Raw genomic sequence first — 17667 nt, forward strand, 5'->3', positions numbered from 1 at the left:
ATTCCACACTTAAGCAGATCTTGCTGATATGTACTTGATATATAATTTCACCTTGCTCCATTCTATAGCCAAAAGCCATCTTAAATAGTCCTCTTTCCCACTGGTGTCTTTGTGTTGCTGTTTTCCACCCTTATGTCACTTCATAAACTCACATCTGTTTTTCTGGTTTCATTTCCCATGATCAAGATCAGCAGAGAGTAAATAGCACACTTCCATGTATGCTATGCCCTCTTCAACCTTCATTTAACCAATCTAGTCTTTCTTAGACTAGATGACATTGAATTTCTGTTGTTTGACTCATCATGTCATTTCCTGCTCCCACTTTTGACTCTTCATGAGGTGCCAGCCTGACAGAGAGCAGGACCAACCAATTAATGAGATGTAAAAATACAAGAAAGGCTTTTTTGAGATAATTGTCTTTGACAGCTTAGTATGGCAGTAGATAGATGCAGAATCGACCCAAGGCTGCATGATGGCTTTAGGTCAGTTCCTGCTCTTGACTTAGATCTCTAGGTTTTTTACTCTGCATCCTGGGTTTAGGCATAAAGTGCTGCAGCTGGTGCCGATGAAAGGAAATTTGATTCGGTCGTAATGCACAAAGCAGCACACTGCCACTAACTTCAGCAGACCGAGGCTGGGAAAAATATGTTCCTCTCTTCAAGTCATGTTAATGGAATATTTTCTACTGGATCAGGATCAAACACTGTAAGGTAGACATTGTCTAATACAGAGAAGGATGTAGGATGAAAAAATGCCAGAGCGAACAGTCCTAATGACCCTTGCTTTAAAGAGCCCAGAGACAAGACAGAACAAGGCCAGGGCTCCAGGAAACAGCCCGGTGAATGTGTGCACACATGTGCGTGTCCTGGGACAAGTTACGCCCAGCCTCCCTCCGGCACACCAAACAGAGACTGCCGCTGCCTGCGGGCAGTCAGCTTCGGAGAGGTTTCAGGTTCCCATTCAGAGAAAAATGACAGTGTAGCACCTTCACACGCAGTTTTAACTCCGAGAGCCATCACAAATGCGAATGCCTGGTGTTGATCCCAGCACTTCTAAATTTTCTGAATTCCCTGCTTACTGGAGGGTGAAATTAGACTCACGCTCACAACTTCCAGCTTGCGGAAAGCAGCTCGGAGCAGGTAGCGGAGAGTATGGTGCTCAGAGAATAAAAGACGATGATTGTGGGTGCAGAGAAATATATTTCAACAACACAGACTTTGTTGTAGTAAAGTTCAGACTGGGAATTTGCATATGGAAATTCTTTATGAAGGTACTCTCATTAACAACCTGAATTGCACTCTTAAGAGATTACAGCAGTCAGGGAGAGGTAAATGAGCTCTGTCAAAACAGGAACAGCTCTAAGTGATTCCCCCAAAGCAAGATCAGGGCATGCACTGTGGCAGACTTCCTCCATATTCTGGCACTGAGTAGGGAAATTTTGGAGGTATTTCTCCTCTGCTTCAAAGCAAAGGTCTGGCAGCAGTTCTTGTCCAACGATGTAGAATCTGAAAGAATGTGAGTTAAAGCAGCGTTGATGCAAAGCAAAAAACCAAAAAGTATTAAGGCTGTAGTTGAGACACCACAAATCTCCTCCAGTTTCCCAGGCTCAAAGGCACGGGAGATGTCCATTAACAGCCAACAGAGAGACTTCAGGAGGAGCAGAGCAGGGGCAGGAGGGCTGACCCATAGGGTCACTGGCAGCAGAGGACTGTGCCAAAGATGCATCATCCTGTCAGAGCAGCCACCTTTGGATGTTGTGTAGACACACTTCTGGGAGCCTTAGCAAGACTGCAGTTCTTCTCCAGACAATCATATGAGAGCCATAAGGCATCTGTTTCTTCCCCAATAAGTCTCACTCAAATAGGAACAGAACTTTCAAGCAGAATCTGCACATCCCATGTAAGTCCAATCCCAGAACAAATGCAAGGACAAACAGTCAGAGAACACCACTTAGCCACATGCAGGGCTGGCGTGGAAGTCCTCCATAACGTACAAGTTTGGCTGTCACCAAACGGTTTCAAATATTTGCCAGTCCTTGAAGGTCTGAGAAGCTGCATACAGATATATCTACCAAAAGTCCATACACAGAACTCTCTGGTCTTTCTAATCTTCTCTCATTTCTCAAGGAAGGTTTTTGATGTCTTACAGACCTCTGCGGTATTGGCCTGAAGGAAGTACAGTGGGTCTGGCAAGCATCAAGGGTTTAAAGCACTGCAGCCAACTGCTCTCACTGACCTCAAAAACTTTTCAATCCTGCTTGATTTCTGTTTCTTCAGTTGATCTCTGTGAAGAGAAGGAAATAACAACTACATGGGTGTCCTGGTATGGTATGTGGCCCAGCAGAACTCCTCAGACAAGCCTTGCCCAAAGGGTCTGCCCCTGTGCCAGGTTACTGATACCACTGGAGGTGTACCAGAGCAATTACATGCCCATCCTTTGCTCAGTCAGGCATGCTTTGCTTAAATTGACCACAATTCTTATGAAAGAGTGAAATTAGCATGAGAGAAGTCATAGAGCCTGTTTTTCCAGTGTGAGCCGTAGGAAATGGACACTGTAGATGGATGAGGCTGATGAAACTACATGGTTGTTATAGAAAGGAACAACCCAGTTTCTGAAGTGGTAGAAACAGGCTGAGAGAGAACAGACCTGATGTACCTCTACAAGACTCAGAGTAAGTGCTACTGAAGATCCTAGAAAAGAGATTTTTCATGCTTGGGACACACTGTGTTTATTATGCACAAAGAAGACTGTCCCAGGGTCTGTGGCTGTGCACCATGAGGACCAGACTAAAGCTCTGTGGGCTGGCACTGCCCCATGCTCCCAAACCTACCAGCAGCTTAGATGAGATTCTTGCATTTTCAACTCCTGCTTTTTACAATTTCATCTATGCCTATGTGTGATGTTTCACACTCTCCGGGGCTGCAAAGAAGCATTGTCTGCTGTTTAAAAAAACCAACCACACAAACAAAAAACCAAAACACCAGTCTGTGATTTTTTTTTCCCTGAAATGAATGAATGTAAAGCATCACCCAATGACACTCCCTACCACCGAATCCATCGGCACCCGTTGTGTTTCCACAGACATACTTTCCTTATAAAAACCAGTTCTGTCTTCTCTGCTGCTATATGAAAGGCTCAAACAAATGTCAGAAAACTGACTGACAGACCGTACAGGCAAAGAGGAGAACCTGACTGTGTTCAGGGCTGTCAAGTGCACAAAGTAAACAAAAGAATAGATCTGTGTAATTTTTCCTCACAAATCTCTTTCAACTACAACTCTCATTTTAGACATTACTTGTGAAGAAAAGCACAACACAATGTCAGTGTGTTTTAAATGTAAAAAGTCTCATTAGTTTTGACAAATTTTTTTCTCTGATAAATTTTATTATAATTATCAGAAGCATAAAGCCTAAAGAATGCTGTGTTTTTAGTAACTGCTTAAAAGTTATGACTTCCTAAAACTACCACAACCATTTAAGAACCATAAGTGCTACTGCAATGCCCTGGTTTTGTCCTTCCTCAAAGCCTACCTTCAGCTCTTCCCTCAAATTACCTCTGTTGGAGGCACAGCAGCCTCCCTATCTCATCCACAACCAGGATGGAGTCCTAGGATCTTCCACGCTCTTTGCTCAACTTACATCTCCTTGCTTGATGAGGTCGTGCCAAACACAAATATCTGGGTGAAGTATATTCAGGTTTTGCAGAAATCACCACCATGGATGACAGTGCTTACAATACAATACTGCTGCAATACAGGCTGCCTGCAGGGTTGACAGAGCCACCTTCCTAAGCTGGGATTTACTCTCCTGCCCTGTCAGGGACTCTCAATACAAGGGAGCAAGAGAAAGAGTTGCATATGCAGGTTAGATTTTAAATTCCTCTTTCTGACAGCATGATGCAGCTGCATGCTGCAAGAACGTCTGACAGACATTGGACCCAGGGGAGGATCAGTTTTGAAAAACCTTTTCTGAGTTATTTTTGCTCTTTTTACTCCATTCTCTGCATTTCTTCTAGCTCCCAGGATGGGTAATTTTCCTCAGAAAAAAAAAAAAAAAAAAAAAAAAAACAGTCAAAAGAGAAGCAGGGGGAAGGGAGGAGAGAGGTACACTGCAGTGAGTGGGCAGCTGGGAGGGCATGGTGCATGTAAGCTTATTTCACATCAACCAGGGAAGGGACCACAGGTTTTGCAAACACCACAGGCCATATCAGGCTCCATCCAGCCTCTGACATGGGGCAGGGACAGACACATGGGACAGCTTTGCTGTGAGTAAGGCATGAGTGGAGGGTATCACATCTGGGAGCTCCCAGGGGAGGCATCTGGACACGTAGAGGAGCTTTCTGCAGGCTTTGTAACCTCTTGTTAAATCCGTGCAAATCACCAGTGCTCCCACAGCATGGCTTTGCCATTTGCTAACAATGAAAACAGAGCAAAACATGAAGTGCTTGCACCCACAGCCTTGGTAACCCACCAGCTCTGGGCTGGGCGCAGCAGAAAGAGGGGGCTGAGGAACTTGGGCCATCACCCAAGCCTGCATGCCCCAAGCACCAGAGTCCATCAGCTCCCGTACACTAGGAAGAATTCACCCTGAATCCCCCTCAGCACCTTCCATCCACACCAGGGAGAACCGCTCTCCTTGGCCACAAATTCCAAACAGCCACACTGATAGCCACTGGCACCAGGGTTCAAATGATGGCACTTACAACATGACTACATCCAAAACATTCATGGGTTATATATTTTGCAGTTAGACTATTCAAGTTGTTTTCACTTTAAAGGTTAGGGGAATCTATTTATTTTCTTTTTTTGTGTTTTTCCAGTTCTACCTGGAATTCAGATTTATGTAGCACGCAACCGAACATGTGAAGGTATCTGAAGGCTCCACATGCACAGTGCAATACTATAATATAGCTCTTTGTTATGCTAATTATTTCTTTCCAGCTGCTCCTGCAATGAAAGCCAGCCCGACCTATCAAAGGGGAACAAAACCTCCAGGCAGGCTTTCTGTTGCAAGGTCCCTTACCTTTGTGCTCAGGGGGCCAGGGCTGCGACTCTTCTGCTACCTAAAACCAGGCCGAGAGGTAAAATAAAACAATTTAATATTGCAGCTCCACTGTTGCTGGGAACATGAGCTAGGAATTAAAAAGTGATACCCTCTTGACAGCCAGGTTGCCATGATTTACATTTTTCTCTTGGGTATCCTCCCCCTCCACATGCATCTCCTCAGCACTTCTGAGCAAAAGGGAAAAATGAGGCAGTGTGGGAAAACATCCAGATAAACCTCAGAGGATCCGCCAAGGTTCTGATTTTGGCATCCACCAGGGTAGTGCTGTGTGATCACGAAGGATTTTTAGTAAATAGGTGTCAGATTCATGACAGCCAAAAATGCTGGGGTTGCATTATTTAAATGAAAATTAAGTTCCCAAATTATAATAATTTAAGAAAAAGTTTCCTATATTCACAATTAAAAGAATAAAATTATCAGCCTGGTTGCCTTTCCATTATTTATGTTGATATTCAGTTAAGAGACAATTTCTCTTGTCCCTGTGTTTCTAGAGCCTAGAAATATCGATAGCACATGGAAATATTCAAAGGGGAAAAAGGATCTTTGGCAGCTGGAAAGGTACTACTAGGGGCCACCAGCTGCCTGAGAGGCTCAGAAGACCACAGAGAATGGGGACCAACTCATTAGCTGAATGTCTTATTTATAATGGTCACCAGTGAAATACCTCAAAAGCTGACATTACACTGTCATCTTTAAGCCTCAGAATTAGCAAATGGGCACTTTCAATGGGTAATAAGTTGATACAATGAAAGTCCTTGTCTCAGCCTGCATGCAGAATATGGAAAATGATCTGACAGTAGCTTATGCTCTACTCATATTTTAAGATTTTCTTCATGACTGTGATGACTACACAGGTTATTTTGAAGTTGGAACAGTTCTTCAATGAAGGATTGCATTAACACTATGCACCTTACTTCTCACTGCAAACACAAAATGAGATTTGTCATTATGCTAGTTAGTCTGCTGATAAACGAGAAACCAATCTGCTACACAGAGGAAGAGATCGAAGAAAGAAAATACATATCCAACCTACACAGGTAAAATATAGGCTGCTCAAGGTTTAAAAATTAGTCAAACTTTATTTTTAAGACAATAATAATTACAATATTAAAAGAAATGGGGAAAATGCAGGGAGCTTCGGCCATAATTGTTGAGACTCACAGAAGATAAGTTTGAGGAAAACAACATTGAAAGCTAGAGGGTTACATTAAACTTAAAGGCTAGCAACACCTAGATTTATGTGCACTGTCTGATGGTTTGTAAGACAAAGGAGAACTGCATTTTGAGCCAAAACCACATTACTTTATTCAAAGGAATAAATGGCCCCATGGCAGTCATATGGCTGGTTCATGGGGCCTACTCATAGACCAAAGTACAGAGGATTTCACTCTGAAAGAGCAATGGATGGGTGGGAAAAAAAATATTACATGGGTTTTTAGGGTTGATGAAGGAATAGAGCACAGATTTTACACATACACCAAGAGACAGAAACTATTTTGGAATTAGAGAATAAAACTGGATTGAAAACAACCTGCTTCTCAACCTGAACTCCCACTCTCAGAGGTTTTTCCTAACTAAAGGGTTAAATACAGAGCAGCCAGTCCCACACAGTATGGGGTGGAAGAGGGGGACTGTCATTTGAAACTTGTTCTGATTAAGAAAAAGATTAAACCAACAATAACCAAAGGTGTAGGTGGTTGGCTTATAGGACCAGGCCCAACTCTCCAAAAATCAGTGGCACGCCATTATCTCATGCCAGCTAAGGGTCCCATTGCCCATCACTCAGCTGCAAAAATTCTCTGAAATAGTAGCCAGAAAACTGCTAGAGAGCATCGACCCCAGTCACAGTTCACAAGTGAAAATGCTGTATTAGGAATATAAGGCAGTGAGGGGATGGTCGAAGGGATGTTGCGGGGTCCCTCTGAGCTTGCTGGAGACTTGCAGCTGTGACGGCTACACACCACTATCTCATGGAGGAAACATGACAACCAACTCTTGCCACTCCATCATCCTCCTCTGCAATGGCCAGAGCCTTTAGTTGTTTCAGGAGCAGACACAGACCACCATAAAGAAAGATGCATCTGGTGGGGTATTCCACAGGGGAAGTACCACTACAAGAGGTAGCAGTAAATGGACTGACCTTGAGCAGACAGACCATTTATCTCCTTTCTGCAATCCCAGTATGACAGATTAGATGCTCTCTCCAGTAAACTGGAGACTGATGCTGTATTAATCGAGAAGAATTACTAGCCATGGAAGCTAAATTACTTTTCAAATTCAGTACACCCCTGCTTTGGGGATTTTGTTGGTGTTTGGGTTTTTCTGCTCATCTTGCATACTTCTGAGTGTACACAGACTACCCTTTATGGCTTCTTCTCACACTTCTTGCATTCCTCAAAGGGGTAACTTGAGCACAGAGATTAAAAGAAGTTAACATGCTTGCCTACCTGGATCTGGTGAAAAAGCTCTGCATATCTTGCAGTCTGCACCACTTCTGCGAAGCCAAGAAACCAAAACCTCACTTTCCCCAAGGTGCACTCTGTTCCTTGCTCTGACTTAAAGACTAGGGAGAGCAACAACAAGCCAATGACAGCCCCAAAGGCAACAGCTTTCACATGATTACTCCCCTGGAGTTTAATCTAACCTTCTACACCTGACCCAAGACCTCTTGGAAAGCTTCTGACCAGTAATAGTAAATTTGGTCTTCACTTTATGCTCTCTGTGTAGAGCCTAGAGAGTGAAGGTCTCACCCTAACACTCCTTAGCCCTGGGCTGGTTCATATTCAGCCCCTCAGTGTGGACCTGGCTGGCCGGGCACACCTTGTATTAGCAGCCTTAAACTGAGCAGGATTAACTGCTGGGAAGGCACTCGGCACCCGGCCACGGCTGTGTTTACATTAGAGAAAATGGACCTCACAGAGACAGTTTGCAAACACCACAAGACGAACTTTTGTAAACTCCCTTGGTTTAGTCATCTTTCCCCATCTGTCAGAGAAGTTTAAGTGAGATTGAAAAAACACAGGAAATTACTGTGTATTCCAAGTAGTCATGACTGAGCGGCTTGGCTGTTACATGGGATGCCTTGTGGAAGATTCGCATCTCCTAACATTTCCAGCAGGATCCTTTGCAACGCTTTCCTGGCTACGATCGCTTAGCAGGCTCTGCACACCCTGCCAGGAAAAGCCTCTGGGGTGCTTTGTGCAGCTGTGGAAAAACTCATACCAGTACTGAGAAGCCCAAATGGTGACCTCCAGAAAGCAAGGGCAGCCCCTTTCTTCGAGGTTACAAAGCAAGGGATGGACAATGAAAAGGTCAGGTCCCTCTGGGAGGCTTCCACACCAGGGTTATATTCACTGAATAAAACACCAGATGAAATCCTATACCCCACAGTAGTTTAAACCTTTCTCTGACGTGACTGACTGGCTTTTTTTTCGTGATAAAACTCAAGAAACTTCCTATATCAAGATTCCTGGCATGAGTAAGCAGCAATTGCATTTGCTATACCTCTTACTACGCCTTCAGCTCAAGAAGGCAATGAAAGGACACAAGTCAAATCCAGGCTAGAAATCACCTTCACATCTGTACTTCAGCCATAGCCCTCTAATCACCAGATCACTACCACAGCAGCTGGAAAAGCCATTTAGGCGGTGGGGGTGTCACAACTGGCATGAGCCCCCAGAGGGGCCATGAAGCAGCTGCGATACACTGCACCCTGGTTAGTTTGTTTAAATTTTAGCTCATGCGGTGGCTCTGAACCAACTCCCTGCTACTCCTGCACAAACTCAAAAGGAGGTTACATCCACCAAACCATCCTGGCAGTGTGTCACGGTCAACAGTGAAAGGACAGATGGTAGATGAGGGATGCAAAAGGAGGATGGAGAGTGCACAGAGAGATGAAATGTGAAAAAAGTCTCTACCACAATTTTGCTTTGGGGTGTAACACCTTCAGGACTGAAAGAAGCACTTCATTTCTGCGGCTCAGCCTGTGTCTGTTTTCTCTCTGGAACCAGCTGCTATGCTGGCACTGCACATCGGTGCCAGCTGAGGCTGTCTGAGTGCTGGGGATGCTTAAGTAACCATGTTAAGCTGTTTCAACAGATTAGCTAATACAGTAAAAATAGTAAAATTTTACCAAAAACAGTGAGTATGAAGCACAATGATATTATGCCATGTGCTTTGAAAAAGGAACACAATTTTTTCAACTCAAATGAACTGTGCGTTTTCAAGAGAAATGTATTACCTGGATTCTGAAGATAACACTTCTGTTCCTAGCAACAGTAAAATAGATGTGACAACAGAAACATCTTTTTCTGTTGCTGTTTGCCATGTGCTGAAAGGCAAACACTTTATAGTCTTACACTCTAAAACCAGAGTGTCATGATAGAGAGTAAAGCAATCTCCCTAAAAAGAAGCTTTCTGTCCAGTTCTTCCTGGCAGGTAGGCCAGGATCAAGTTCAGGAACATTCATTTAGCAGCTATGTGTGGGACTCAGATGAAAGACACTAGTATAATCTTGTAAAAGACCTATTTCTTGAAAATCTGTGATACTAGCAAAATGTCCTTAGTACTGGAGTGTGCAGTGGGGAAAAGGCCTATCAGTTTTACAGTCTTCACATGTCATAAATCAACCCAAATTTAAACCAGGAAATCCATTCAGCCCAGCCCAGGCTGGAAATCCTATCAAGGTCTACTGCATTTCTGGCAATTGGACAAGGGTCTTCCCAACTCCCTTTTCTAACATGAAATACCTATGTCTCTTCTGAGGCAAACAAGGCAACTCACTGGACTCCTGAGTCCAATACATATACCATCAGTATTTGCTATTATTTTGTGAGGTAGGGTCCAGACAAAGACCACTTATCCACAGGCCAACCTTCATCAGATGACATTTCATCCCTTACAGACCCTTATGACAATAAGATTGTCCAGCCAGAGCTGTAACAGGTTAATTTCTACATGTCCCTGGAACTAAAGAAGCCATTAGAGAGGCCAGACTAGACAGAGTTCTGCCGATCCATCACTGTAGTTCGTGCAAATTCAACTGAGAAGCCTCTGCGACAGCTTATGTGTGCAGGCTTGTTCTTGAAGACCAAGGAGCCCCTTAGGGTCAGAAAGCTTTCAGCCCCCCCAAAAGTGTTAGGTGATTTGTGGTTTGGGCAGCATTTGGCCAGGTGTTTTCCTTGGCTGAATGTGCAAGTCTGCAGAGAATCTGTTGCTTCTCAGTGCACCTTCAGACTGTCCTAAAAGCTCCTGAAGCCCCAAGAAGGCTGAGCTCCCTCATGGACCCAGCTTGAGGGGCACAGTAAACTGCCATGTAACCTCTTCAGCAGTGAGCAGTTTGATTAAACGGCATTTTCTTTGGTGAGGGAGGGGAGCATGGGGGAAAGGATCCAGTAGCCATTGGAGATGTAAAATTAAAATGAATTTTGGTCATTTTAATAAATATATATCAAGGAAATTTCACTTTACTACAACAACACATTAGTATACAAGCATCTAATATTTAAGCTTAAAACATCAAGCGTTTATCAAATATTGGAAAAGAGCAGACATTACTAAACTATCTGGGTATAACACAAGAAAAATCAGTTTTTTTAAAAAATTGGTCCTTGTGGACAAATGTCTAAATTACGATCCTACTCATACACTGTATGAATGAGATCTATATTTAATATTATTATTATTAATAAAAAAGCTTCTGTCTTGGAGAAATCAGGTGGGACTTATACTTCCTTTATTTGTCACTCTTCACAATGATAACCCTTACAAACTTATCAGTTTAAACTCACCTGACTTCATAAAGGTTATCACTGATTGACATCCTGCTCTCTTTTGTGGTCACTTCAGCTGCAGGGGGGGGGCTTTTTTCCAGTGACCACTGGTCCTTCTGACAAAAAGCCATCCAGTTTGCAAATGTGGCTGTGGGGTGCACACGCTACCCAAAATAACTGTGGCCCCAAAGGATTCAGGCTGAACCCACGAAACCCAGAGCAGGAGGTCTCAGAAACAGAGACCTGGCTGACTCCAGTGCCAAGCCAGGGGAGCTCGGGGCAGTGTCCCCCCAGCGATCCTCATGCCCTGTGCTGAGCTGGCTGTTCCCCCAGCACAGAGGTGGTTTCCACCCTTTGGACAAGAAGCAAGGGAGCATGTTGCTTCAGTGCACGATGCTACGGGAGCAGCCAGCTATTTATGAGTAAGCTGTGGCTTGGATGTGGCTATTTTGCTGAGCGCATCCTGCCAGTTGTTATAGGGACTGTGGGAACTAATTAATTTGGTGGATCTAAGACTCACTCTCAGTCCAACCACGAATAATGTCTTCTGGGCATTTTAAACAGCACACTTTTGCAAACCACCTACCTAGGGATGAATAAATGTTGTACTCAGCCACTGAAATCTCAGCTCATTTCTCCAAAATTTTCTTTTTTAAAATTAAACTCCTTACATTCATTCAGATAAAACCGTGTTTAACGTCACATTATTAATTAACATTGTGCTTCTTGCCTTCTTTTCTTGTCTTTTTTTAAATCAACAGCAAAAGTCATAGAAAACTCCCGCATGCTTTTGCAATCTAAAAGAGAGAAATTATGCAAAACAGAATAAAGTATAAAACATGCCACTGGTTCATGAACTTCATTATACGAAGAAGGAAAAAAAAAGAGCCCAGCAACAGACAGTTGCCATAGAAACACTCAAGCATCGAATGCTTGTTTACAAGAGACATCTCTCTATTGTTTCTTAAATCCCTTCCTAAGGATAGCAAATCAAAAAGCAATTGAGCATCAAAAAGGAAGAACAGAGATGTTTGAATAGGAAGTTGAACTCAGTACTTCAAAGGTTAAAGGTTTCTAATAATATTGATCCACCCTGTGGGTTTTTTTTTTTAATCTCTGTTTAGGTTAAATCCCTGCTGTATCACTGATTCATACTTAATTTTCACGCTGGCAAAAATTAAGACAAAACGTAAGGCACCAAAAAAAAATCTGCCCTGTATAACAAGCCTCATTAGTTATTACAGCCGAGGTGAAAACATGCAAGTACTTGAGCTGCATGTCTCATTCTTATTAAGATCCCATAAACAGGTTATTTCTTTATGCTATGTCCTATTTTGTCAGTTGAACAAGACGCTGAATCCAGGAATTCAAGAGTATCAGTACAAAACATAAGGATGGTTTATTCCTAGTCCATGAAGACAGTCCTTTGTCAGAAGGAACACCGAGTTACAAGGAGCACATCATCCTTGCTGGTAGCATCAATTTGTTTACCAGACTTCTAATTCCTTGGTAAACATAATGGAGGTTCTTCTTAATTAATGGCAGACTTCTTGGGGGCGGGGATATATAAAACGATATGTTTTCCCCATCTGGCTGGTTGGCATTTTCAGTAATGAAAGCTACACCATAGCTACACCAGTCTCAGCAGTAACGCAACTGCGTCCTTTATGAAGTCACCATATTTATAAATAGCCCGCTGATGCAGATCACAGAGTATCTTTACGCAATCTGCTCTCCAGTCATTTAGAACTACATGCCATGTTTGTGGCATGATTGTACCATTTGTAGAAAACTATAAAAAATCCATTCAAAATAAAAATTTGATAGAGAAAGAACGTGCTGTGCATGCTTCAACAGAGCAAGAAAGATGCCTCATATTTTACTTCCTTTGTTGCAGCACATTTTATTACTTGGTAAAGATTCCTTTTTCCTTAAGGATTTTTTCCAAGATTCACTTACGTTGCTCTTGTCATTACATCCAGTCTCAAAATAGTCATAAAATTTGCCTCTACATTCGACAGCATGGGTGCCTCTAACAGGTTCACAGTTTAGAGCAGCGCTCCCTTGCTCAGGTTCATTACCTCCTTTCTCATCATTAAATTTTGCTTTTTCCTGATTACTGTGAGACCTGCCATTAGTGATGAATATTTCATTAGCAGGTATCTGGTCATCACTTCTGTAAGAAGGTGCACTGCCAACGTCATAATCCACCTGCTGGGAACAGCTTGGCAAAGAAATGGGGGGGGAAGAGGAGGAAGAGGAGGAGGAGGAAGAGGAGGAAGTATTTTCTGTACCAGCATTAACAGAGTAGGGTAGATTTAAATAGTGACTGCCACATTCTTGATAGAAGCAGCACATGTGGAGCTTCTCATACTCCTCCTTTGCCATCCGAAGGCGTTTTCTGTATGGACAGTCCTGAGGCACAAACCACTCTTGTGGTGAGGTGCCACTGAAGGAGCAGGTGGAGAAGCACCAATTGTTCTGCATGATGATCTCTCCATGAATTCTCTTCATTAGATTGTTGATGAGGACGGATCTCCGCAGGTAGACTTCAGGATCGTCAATGAATTTCAGCTTTTCCAAAGACATGTAAAGAATATGGGCCCGCTCCTCAAACACGGAGATTGTCTGAAAATGCAAAAGATACAAGATATAGAACTGAAGGCAACTGGTTTTTTTCCAGGCAAGGAGAAAGACAATGAAGCAAAGTATTCCCTCTGTGTCACTACTTTACTATTCTCTTTCTGAGGCACCTAGGGCTGGCTTTTCATTTTGCACACCCATGTGCCTGGGAACCTGCTTTTTCTTGGCCACAGCATTCACCCAGGCTTAGGAGGTAAGTAGCTGAGTGTTACACCACAAAGGCAATTGCAAGGCATGAATCCAGGGTGGGAAAGTGAAATCCAGATGCACACATTTGGTTTTTCAATTACATTTGGGGTTAGAACATAATATTGTTGTGCAGTTTCGCTCCAGTAATGGCTGGGGGATTTTTGTTGCAAATGGACCCAATTCCATCATCCCCTGTGGGGTTTCTACACAGCTCTGAAGCCAAGTGAGGGTCCCTCCTGCAGCGTCAAGGTTTGCAAGACGCAGCCAGCAGCCACTGCCTCATGCAGCAAGTGTTGGAGCATTTCATCCACTGCCAGTGGAAGAGGCCCTCCAGCGAGGAGGTCTCCATTTGCCAGGCTCTCTTACACTGCTCTTGTGTACAAAAGTGCATGCAGGGAGGGAGGCAGGGAGAAACCCATCTCAAAGCATCACAGCATCTGGAGAGCAGCTGTTGGCCTGTGTACTACACCCTGCGCTCTGTGGGACCGGTGGGAACACAGATAGGCAGGGACAAGGTCAGGAAACGAAGAGAGGATAGGAATTTGCAGAAATCCTGGCTCGACGCCCACAGATTTGTTCTCCCTTCCATGGTCCTTCCAGGACTCCCTTTCTCAGCACTGGCAGCATAAGCAGGTTACTGCCCCCAGGAGGCCCCGGATTCTGCATTGTAATCGCTACCCTGGGAATCAAAATAAGAGAGGGGGCAACGCATGCTACTGTAAGCAGTATTAACTAATTTTCATTTTTAGTAAGAATTTGGTTTGCGTAGGAGGAGAAGGAGCATAGCACAAAGAGAGACTGCTCTAAATCCCCCCCATCTGTGGCTTGATCATTCTTCCCTTTCCCACATGGTTACAGCATTTTTGCAGAGTGGAAGTCGTAGCTATGAGGACTAAAAGAGCTTAAAGCACAGCTGCTTTTCACATCCATTCAGCTCTCCTCAGCCCTCTAGCTCTTTCCACAGCCTGGTCATGTCTGCGAGGCTTAGAAGCAGCACAGTGCCTCACAAAAACAAAAATTGGCCATAATTTCTTGCAAGTTCACAGCTGAAGCTCTTTGCTAGAGAGAGTAATTTTCTATAATAAATGACTCATTTTAAAGTATATTAAGCCTATAGGTTAATTTGGGTCCTTTATACCTGCTGCAGCAACAGTCTGTGAAGCCATAAAAGCCTGGAGCAAACCAGTAAGCCTTGAACTGGGATTCTCCTGGAGATACATCCTGGAGAGACACCAGTAGGTACAAGTTGTCAAAGGCTTTCTACTACACATTTGCCAGCAGCCCTCTGGAAAGTGAATCTGGGCCCTACCATCATAACCTCTATGGGACAAGTAATCTCAGCACATAACTCTTTACTGGGCAGCGAAGGTATAAGCACGTAAGAAATTCAAGGAAACCTGGTGGGCATCCTCCCTCTGCCAGAGCTTAGTGCTGCAAAGCAAAAAATGTATTTGGGCCAAACTGAAGAAATTGGTGACACAGGGTTTCTGAGGTGATACACCTCTACAACAGCACAAAACCGTGGTTGGGCCTAGTTTACCAGTACCCCTACAACTGTTTTTTATTGCTGTTTGAAAGGGCTAAGAAACTATTCCTCCTCCTCTTTGCAAGGAAATTAATCATCGAAACAAAAATCCAACAATCTAGTAAAAAAGAACAAAACTGTCTGAAATTGGAGAGTGATGAGACATGTGAAACATGCTCACTAACCAGAGCACATTTTTCAACACCCTTGGTGCTGTTTATTCAGTGCTCTGGCAGCAAACTGGATACTTTCTGAAATTAACAGTGGGGCAGTTTTTCACTTTCCCAGTCCAGGTACCACTTGCAGACAACTCCTACTTGTAGCCTTGAGGTACTCTAAGGTCCTTGGAAACTGAACTCAGCACTACTGCTCCTTCTGCTCTGCAGAAATCCCTCCTCTATCACCAATAGAACATGGGTAGCAGTGGTCTGCCATGGGCCAGGTACAATCCAACAAAGTCAGGGTGGTGTCTCAAAGCACGAGCTATCCCCAAGCACTTCATCCCAGGTCTTCAGTTCCAAGCAGGACTGAACCCTTAATGAAGAGGAGCATAAAAATCTCTCACAAAAAAGTTAGATTTAAATTTGTGTATTTGTTAGCCTGGGAAACATTTGTTCTAATCCCTCCCTTGAAAACTTTCATTAAAAAAAATATTCTTTCATCTACTAATCTGGTTTTTTTGAGTTATTAGTTTTTTAATAAACAGGATTAAACACTGAAGGAACTTGTACTTGCTTTCCAAGTCACTCTGCTTTTCTAGAGGACCTGTAACCCGTGTGGGGTATATGGAACCTCTTACTATTTTCCCCCCGGAAAAAAAGTTTTGAATGAGTGGGGAATCTTTAACTTATGTTCTTCCCTTCTGCTGTTCAAATGCTGTTACAGAGCTCTTTCTGAAAGCATGACATAAACTAGCTAAGAACAAAATAGTCTGAAAAAAAGTTATTCTCAGCATTTCTATTTACAGTTGTTATTAACGAAGAAACGCCTTTGCTTCTTAAGCAGTTCGATGACAATACAACAATAAATGTGAAGAAGTGGCAACTATTTGTTTCTGAGCAAGCAGCTGGATCATTCTCCTAATTTCAGCAGAGTATTTCAGGCTTCTGGAAATGGGTCAATTGAGTGTTACTAAGCATCTGAAACTCGGAGTAAAAATAATGACTATTAGAAGACATACTTTATGTGTACAGCTGCTGAGTGGTGGATGAAAATCCTCTTCTTCCACATATTTCCTTTTAAAGTATGTGATCTTGGATGTTGTTACAGGATTTGAAATTCCCCTGTAATGTGATCCTGTGGGTAATAAATCAGATATGACAAATGACATGCGGTTTGCCGGAGGTTCTCCAAACAAAATACTTTTCATTTCCCTTCGCGCTACAGGAGAACTCCGCCGCATATTTTCGCATCTATTCGCAGCGATCAGAAATAAACCCTCGCCTAACTAACACATCGCCCGCCAGCCGCCCGGGGACCGATGTGACGGGCAGCGGGGGGAGCCGGGGCCGCCGCAGGGCGCTCGCTGCCGGAAGAACTTTGCCACCTCCATCGCTCCGAGGATGGCCGGTGCGAACGCCGCGGCCCCCGCGCGGCCGCGCGCCCGCTCCGGACGCCCCGCCCCCGCGCCCGCCGCCGGCCCCTCCCCGCCGGCAGACCTTGCGTGCCCCGGTGGCCGCCGGCCGCGCCCCGCCGGGGCGGAGCGCCACCTGCGGGGGGCCCGGGGGCCGCCGGGCCGGGGCGGGCCGGGGGGCGGGCGGGGCGGGGCGGCCGCAGCAGGGCGGCTCCCAGAGGGCGCGGTAGGCGGCGAGGTCGGCGGCTCCCTCGGCGGCGATGGGCGGCCTCAGCCGCTGCATGGGCAGCACCAGGGTCATCGCGGGCGCCGGCACCTGGAAGCGAAGCAGCGCGGTGACCGCCCGCCGCCCGCCACTGCCCCCCGCCCGCGGCGTCCGCCCCCGCGCCCCCGGCAGCCAGACCTCTGCGCACACGTATATTAAAAACATACGCATGCCGATATCGCAGAGACGCACGTTTTCTTTTCCCCCTTCTTGCGGAAGGAAAACGAGCGGAGCCCTCTGTCACAAAGGGCCGGGGTCCCCCCGCACCGGGGAGTCGGTGCGCGCCCCCCAGCGCCGCCCCCGCCGCCGCGCTCCGCCTGCCCCCGCCGCCCCGGCGCCGCCGGCGGCGTCACACACCGGCACGGATCCGCTCACTGGCTTCCCATTTCCTCCTCCGGCGGTGCTGGCACGGCGCGTTCGGCACCGGAGGGGGTGCGAGTCTGCCTGTCTGGGTGCGTGTGTGTGCGGTGCTTGTGTGTGTGTGCGGTGGGGTGTGCGTGTGTGCCTGTGTGTGTGAGAGAGAGAGCGCCCAGCAGTCCGGGATCGCGTTCCTTTCTTCTTTCTTCCCTCCCAAACGACACAGACAGCGGAGACTTAGGTAGTTGTTTCCACTAGCCCCGATCGGACTGAACTGGATC

General features: G+C 45.1%; 1 protein-coding gene across 1 annotated transcript; it reads right to left on the reverse strand.

Annotated features, from left to right (window-relative positions):
* Positions 1-11993: 11993 nt before the first annotated feature.
* On the reverse strand, positions 11994-17065 carry SERTAD4 (SERTA domain containing 4). Its single transcript, XM_029965037.1, has 3 exons — positions 16900-17065; positions 16372-16490; positions 11994-13462 (listed from the first exon to the last, which is right to left on the reverse strand). Exons 1-3 carry the CDS (start codon positions 17063-17065, stop codon positions 12707-12709), a joined length of 1041 nt encoding a protein of 346 aa, XP_029820897.1. The 3' UTR covers positions 11994-12706.
* Positions 17066-17667: the final 602 nt, after the last annotated feature.

Source organism: Manacus vitellinus, unplaced genomic scaffold, assembly GCF_001715985.3.
Source record: "Manacus vitellinus isolate BGI_N305 unplaced genomic scaffold, ASM171598v3 scaffold_8_pilon, whole genome shotgun sequence".
NCBI lineage: Eukaryota > Metazoa > Chordata > Aves > Passeriformes > Pipridae > Manacus > Manacus vitellinus.

Excerpts from the sequence above, each read along its gene's own strand:
- SERTAD4 (XM_029965037.1), bottom strand. The coding sequence starts at position 17,065 with ATGACCCTGGTGCTGCCCATGCAGCGGCTGAGGCCGCCCATCGCCGCC. Across the intron at positions 16,491-16,899 it reads GCCCCCGGGCCCCCCGCAGG|CAGGATCACATTACAGGGGA; the intron begins TGGCGCTCCGCC and ends ATTTATTACCCA. Across the intron at positions 13,463-16,371 it reads TCAGCAGCTGTACACATAAA|ACAATCTCCGTGTTTGAGGA; the intron begins GTATGTCTTCTA and ends TTGCATTTTCAG.